The sequence below is a fragment of the Gorilla gorilla genome, chromosome 18 (genome assembly GCF_029281585.2).
Source record: "Gorilla gorilla gorilla isolate KB3781 chromosome 18, NHGRI_mGorGor1-v2.1_pri, whole genome shotgun sequence".
Lineage (NCBI taxonomy): Eukaryota > Metazoa > Chordata > Mammalia > Primates > Hominidae > Gorilla > Gorilla gorilla.
Window position 1 is genome coordinate 31,712,459 of NC_073242.2, and position 6,618 is coordinate 31,719,076.

Here is a 6,618-nt window from a genome sequence, read left to right on the forward strand (position 1 = left end):
GCATGCCTGTAATCCCAGCTACTCGGGAGGCTGAGGCAGGAGAATCGCTTGAACCCGGGAGGCAGAGATTATAGTGAGCTGAGATCGCGCCACTGCCCTCCAGCCTGAGGGATAGAGCAAGACTATGTCTCCAAAAAGAAGAAAGAAAAAAAAGCAATTACAGCAAAATATTAACCATAGTAGAATCTATACAGTGGTTATATAAGTGTCCACTATACAATTCTTTTTTTTTTTTTCCTTTTTTTGAGACTTGATGTTTCGATCATGGCTCACTGCAACTTTGACCTCCTCAGCTCAAGTGATCCTCCTGCCTCAGCCTCCTGACTAGCTGGGATCACAGGTGTGCACCACCATGCCTGGCTAATTGTTTTATTTTTTGTAGAGACGAGATCTCCCTATGTTGCCCATGTTGGTCTTGAACTCTTGAGCTTAAGCAGTCCTCCTGCTTTGACCTCTCAAAGTGCCGGGATTACAGGCATGAGCCACTGCACCCAGTCTTGCTATACGATTCTTTTTTTTTTTTTTTTTTTTTTTTTTGAGATGGAGTCTCACTCTGTCACCCAGGCTAGAGTGCAGTGGAGTGATCTCAGCTCACTGCAACCTCTGCCCCTCAGGTTCAAGTGATTCTCCTGCGTCAGTCTCCTGACTAGCTGGGATCACAGGCACCTGCCATCACACCCAGCTACTTTTTGTATTTTTAGCACAGATGGGGTTTCGCCATGTTGGCCAAGCTGGTCTCAAACTCCTGACCTCAGGTGATCCAGCTGCCTCAGCTTCCCAAAGTGTTGGATTATGGGTGTGAGCCACCGCGCCCAGCCACTGTACAATTCTTTAAACTTTTATATGTGTTTGGATTTTTCATAATATTAGAAAAGGGAAAGAAAAAAATGTCTGGCAAATAGTCAGCACTCGTAAGTATAAGATTTTGGGAATATATTCCCTTCTGGGAGAATCCACATTTCGAATGCCTGGGAAGGGCTCTGTTTGTCCTGACAGATGGCAGATTTCAGGTGAGAGCACCTACTAAGCCTAGAGGTGATAAGCTACTTTGCCCATCTAGAGCTGCTGGTGGTGACCTTAAGTTTACTATGTTTCTCCTGGTATACGGCACTTGGCCCAGAGTGGACTCCAGCTTGCCACCTGTCACCCAGGCTGGAGTGCAGTGGCGTGATCTTGTCTCACTGCAGCCTCAACATCCTGGGCTCAGGCGATCTTCCCTACCTCCCTCCTGATTAGTTGAGGCTACAGGTGCTCGTCACCATGCCCGGCTAATTTTTGTTTTTGTTTTTTGTTTTGGTAGAGATGGGGTCTCACACTCTTGCCCAGGCTGAGCTAGAACTCCTGGCCTCAAGCGATCTGCCTCTGCCTCCCAAAGCATTGTAATGACAGGTGTGAGTCACCATGCCCAGCCAGGAACTCAGAGAATCTTACCCTAAGCTGTAGTATCTGTTGACTATGGGGGAGAGGCAGGATAAGGTGTTCCAGACCCTGCCTGACACCTGATCCGAAGAGGTTGCTCATATTTGCTCAGGAGGTGAGGTTCACACAATAAAGGGCAGGAGGAGGGCTTGGACCTGGTATAAAACATCTGGAAGTTTCCAGGGGGCTGCTTTGCATCTGAAACTGTCAGGTGAGGGGTGACAGAGATGCCTGAATCTGAGTTGGGGGGGAATTCAAATCTGAGCTGGCGAAGACGATGCCTGGAAGGAATGGCAGGAAAGACTTGAGTTAATTGGCGCTTCTGGGTCTGCAGTAATCTTAGGTGCAAAGCTGTCTAGGTCTCTGCTGAAGGACCGGGGACACCTGGGATGTTCAGGAGAATAGAAATGGCCAGATGTGTGTTAGTGGAGAAAAGAATAGTGACACATAGACCAGGCACCTGGGGTCTAATATCTTGAGCTGGTCCCGACTCCTTCTGCAACTTCTCTGTCTGTCCTAGTTCCACCAGCACTGCTTGGCTGCTTGGATACTGGTGCTGGCACAATTCCTTCTGTCATCAACTTTGCTCCCCAGGTAACATAGAGGCACCTCTAAAATGCTTCTTTCCTTGAGACCAGGTGGATGCCAGGGATTTAAACCATGCTCCAGGTGCCCCATAAGCCAGGCCAATTCACCACAGATGGTGAGGCTTTCTTTGCTCAGCCTCTGGGCTCAGTAAACTCAGCCATCTCTTTGCTTGGGAGAGGTCCTCTACTCCCTCCTTAGAAAACTCGTTTCCTGGCTATGGCCATACCAACCCAAATGTACCTGGGCTTGGCTGATTTCAGAAAACTTTTCTGCTTTGTGCCAGGATGGAATAAGGCTTAATCCAGATAGTTAGAGTTCATCTTCAGGCCTGAGAGAAAAAGAGGAGGGCTTGGCTACAGCCAGACCAGGGAGAGCTGGAGGGGTCAGGGACATAGAAGGTAGCATCAGGGAGGAACAGGACTACAGGCTACGGACAGTCCTTTCTAAGCTCAAGACTGGGTCTGCTAGGTCTAAGTTGAAGGACGAAGAAGGCTTGGTCTGAGCTGCAGGTCAGGAGTGCCTGGGTCAATCAAGTCAACAAGGAAGAAGGTGAATCTTCATTTGCTCTTTTCTTCCCACTCCAGCCCCAGAATGTTGACAGTCGCTCTCCTAGCCCTTCTCTGTGCCTCAGCCTCTGGCAATGCCAGTAAGTGAGATACCAGGAGCCTGGTAATGGGGACTTGGGAAGGCAGCCTTGGGCACTGCTGTTGGCCAAGGCTTTTGGAGGCTGGCTTGGGGTGGGGAGCTGAGTTGTCGGAGGAACAAGGGTGCTGCAGAGAAACTGAACTCCTGGAAGATTTCTCCCTCCAACTCCTGCTTGCCCCTCCAGTTCAGGCCAGGTCTTCCTCCTATAGTGGAGAGTATGGAGGTGGTGGTGGAAAGCGATTCTCTCATTCTGGCAACCAGTTGGACGGCCCCATCACCGCCCTCCGGGTCCGAGTCAACACATACTACATCGTAGGGTAAGATTCTTTGAATTCCTGGCTGGGCGCGGTGGCTCACATCTGTCATTACAATGCTTTGGGAGGCAGAGGCAGATCGCTTGAGGCCAGGAGTTCTAGCTCAGCCTGGGCAAGATGCCAGGGATGCCAGGGATTTAAACCATGCTCCAGGTACCAAGACCCCATCTCTACCGAAGAAAAACAAAAAAATTAGCCAGGCATGGTGGTGAGTACCTGTAGCCTCAACTACTCAGGAGGGAGAGGCGGGAGGATTGCCTGAGCCCAGGATGTTGAGGCTGCAGTGAGCCAAGATCATGCCACTGCACTCCAGCCTGGGTGACAGAGTCTCTTTGTTGGCAAAATGAGTTGAAGTTCCCTGTAGGATCTTCCAGGGTTCACCCAGGCTTCACAGTCTGTAGGACTAGCCAGAGACTTCTCATCCCTATCATCACCTTTCTTTCTCCTTCCTTCCTCCCCTCTTCCTCAGTCTTCAGGTGCGCTATGGCAAGGTGTGGAGCGACTATGTGGGTGGCAGCAACGGAGACCTGGAGGAGATCTTTCTGCACCCTGGGGAATCAGTGATCCAGGTTTCTGGGAAGTACAAGTGGTACCTGAAGAAGCTGGTATTTGTGACAGACAAGGGCCGCTATCTGTCTTTTGGGAAAGACAGTGGCACAAGTTTCAATGCCGTCCCCTTGCACCCCAACACCGTGCTCCGCTTCATCAGTGGCCGGTCTGGTTCTCTCATCGATGCCATTGGCCTGCACTGGGATGTTTACCCCAGTAGCTGCAGCAGATGCTGAGCCTCCTCTCCTTGGCAGGGGCACTGTGATGAGGAGTAAGAACTCCCTTATCACTAACTCCCATCCAAATGGCTCAATAAAAAAATATGGTTAAGGCTAGTCTGTGTGGGGGCATCTGTGGCTGGGATATCTGCCTCCTGACTTAGCCGGGGACGTGCAAATCTCACTTCTGGCTGGCTTTGGACATCTGTCTGGAAGAGTGGGAAGATGAGGGAGAGGTGTGTAAGAATCCTGGGCTTTGTGCTATAATTTATCAAGAGGAGATGAGATTCTGGCTTGCATCAACGCTCTTCAAGGACAGCTCCTTGGAACATTGATCCAAACTGGAGTCATGGGTCTGAGGGGAAGGCCTAGTTGTGGCTTACACCAAAACCCCAGATGTCCCACTCTCCAGCTCTCCTCACCCCTGGTCCTCCCCTTGAGAAGGTGCTGAACTCACTTGCTGTGTGTGGGTGGCCAGGACCATTAGCCTTTGTTCTTTCCCAGAACCCACCTAACTCCTGAAACTTAGCTGAAGTCTGTGCCCAAGGACCCTGCCCTGTTACCAGGCCCAGTTCCTCCTCACCTCTACCCATGAACCCCGGTGTCCTGCTAAGCCCTCTCAGATCTGGGATTCCTCCTTCCTCAGGAAGCCACCACCTTCTCAGCAGTGGAAACCCCACCCACACTATGCTCTTAGGCTTTAGCCATCAGAAGGTTACAGTGGACGGCGGGAGGCTGACACTAGGCTGAACTCACTAAGGAACGAATGGGAGGTGAGAAAACACAGGCAGCAAGAATCGAGTGTTTCAAGAAGTTTGGCTCTGGTTTGCCAGAAATAGGCAAGTCAGTTTTCGGGGGTGTAAGGAAAAAGGGTTTTGTGTCTTTTTAAAATCCTAGACAGGAGAGTCACGAGCATGTTCACATGATAAAGAGGAAGAAAGAGAAAGAGGCTGGAGATTCTGAAAAGAGATCACTGATGAGGTCTCAAAAGAGATGGAAGAGGATGGTTTATGTAGTTGGGGAAAGAAATTTTAAGAAGGGAAGAAAATTAAAATGAGTGAAGGTATACGTTAGTTTTGTGAAAGTTATCAATATCTGGCTGGGCACAGTGGCTCACACCTGTAATCCCAGCACTTTGGGAGGCCAAGGCAGGCAGATCATTTGAGGTCAGGAGTTGGAGACAAGCCTCCAACATGGTAAAACCCTGTCTCTACTAAAAATACAAAAATTAGCCAGGTGTGGTGGCAGGCACCTGTAATCCCAGCAACTTGGGAGGCTGAGGCATGAGAATCACTTGAATGCTGGAGGCAGAGGTTACAATGAGTTGAGACAGCACAACTGCACCCCAGCCTGGATGACAGAGTGAGACTCCATCTAAAAAAAAAAAGGAATGTTATCAGTATCAAAATGGAGTAACATATGTCACATCCTAACAAAATGGAACCAACCTGACACCTAAATTAAGCATTGCACCTGATAACACCATGGAGGACTGGGTGGAGAATCAGCAGACAATGGCAGGGAGAGGCAGTCTGTGGACCAAGGTCAGGTGAAAGGATCACCCATCATGTTGGGCATCAGATCAGGCAGGTTCACACACTACCTGAGGAAGCTGGTCTTTGTGACAGACAAGAGCTGCTCTGCCTCTTGGGAAACACAGGCACCAGTTTTAGTGCCATCCTCTTGCACCCAAATGCTGTCCTTTAACTCATCAGTTACAGTGCTGGATCCCTCATCACTGCCAATACGGGGCTAGCAATATGTCTGCCCCAGTGAATGCAGCCGCTGCGGAGCCCCAGCCTCCTCTCTGGCAGGGGCCCTGTGGTGGGGAATGAGGACTTCTCTATCATTAACCTCCATGCAGTTGGCTCAAGAAAAGGATATAGTAGTTGGACAAGGGGGCTTACACCTGTAATCCCAGCACACTTGTAATCCCAGGAGGGTCGCTTGAGCCCAGGAGTTTAAGGCCAGCCCGGGCAACATAGCAACCTGTTTGTAGGCAAAATGAGGAGTTGAAGTTCCCCGTAGGATCTTCTAGGGCTCAACCAGCCTTCATGTGCAGTGGGACTGGCAAGAAATCTGTCATCCCTGTTACCACTTTGAAGGTCTCAGCGTATATGCAGGTCCTGAAAAGTTCAAGTCCCACCTGAAACGCAACACAGCATCATGCTCTGATTCATCAGTGATTCCCTAATCAACGCCATTGGCTTGCATTGGGACTATCTATCCCAGCCTATCCAGTGACTTCAGCAGCTGCAGAGCCCCAGCCTCTTCTTTGGCAGGGGCACTGTGGTGAGGAGGGAGGATTCCCTTATCACAAATCTCCATCCAATTGGTTCTATAAACAGATATGGTGGCCCAACTGTTGCGGGAAGTCAGGGACCCTGAACGGAGGGACTGGCTGGAGCCACAGCTGAGGAACATAAATTGTGAAGATTTCATGGACATTTACCAGTTCCCAAAATTAATACTTTTATAATTTCTTATGCCTGTCTTTACTGCAATCACTAAACATAAATTGTGAAGATTTCATGAACATTTATCAGTTCCCAAATAATACTCTTATAATTTCTTATGCCTGTCTTTATTTTAATCTCAATCCTGTTATCTTCCTAAGCTGAGAATGTACGTCACCTCAGGACCCTGTGATGATTGCATTAACTAACAAATTGATTGTAAAACATGTGTGTTTGAACAATATGAAATCTGATTGTAAACGTGTGTTTGAACAATATGAAATCAGTGCACCTTTAAAAAGAACAGAATAACAGTGATTTTAGGGAACAAGCACAGAGGTTACAATGAGTTGAGATAGTGCGACTGCACTCCAGCCTGGATGACAGAGCGAGATTTCATCTAAAAAAAAAAAAAAAGAATGTTATCAG

General features: G+C 48.9%; 1 protein-coding gene across 1 annotated transcript; it reads left to right on the forward strand.

The window, feature by feature from the left end:
• Positions 1 to 1,579: 1,579 nt before the first annotated feature.
• Positions 1,580 to 6,308, forward strand: ZG16 (zymogen granule protein 16). Its single transcript, XM_004057442.5, has 4 exons — positions 1,580 to 1,630; positions 2,592 to 2,653; positions 2,837 to 2,969; positions 3,436 to 6,308. Exons 2-4 carry the CDS (start codon positions 2,599 to 2,601, stop codon positions 3,749 to 3,751), a joined length of 504 nt encoding a protein of 167 aa, XP_004057490.1. The 5' UTR covers positions 1,580 to 1,630; positions 2,592 to 2,598; the 3' UTR covers positions 3,752 to 6,308.
• Positions 6,309 to 6,618: the final 310 nt, after the last annotated feature.

Excerpts from the sequence above, each read along its gene's own strand:
- ZG16 (XM_004057442.5), top strand. The coding sequence starts at position 2,599 with ATGTTGACAGTCGCTCTCCTAGCCCTTCTCTGTGCCTCAGCCTCTGGC. Across the intron at positions 2,654-2,836 it reads CTCAGCCTCTGGCAATGCCA|TTCAGGCCAGGTCTTCCTCC; the intron begins GTAAGTGAGATA and ends TTGCCCCTCCAG. Across the intron at positions 2,970-3,435 it reads AACACATACTACATCGTAGG|TCTTCAGGTGCGCTATGGCA; the intron begins GTAAGATTCTTT and ends CCTCTTCCTCAG.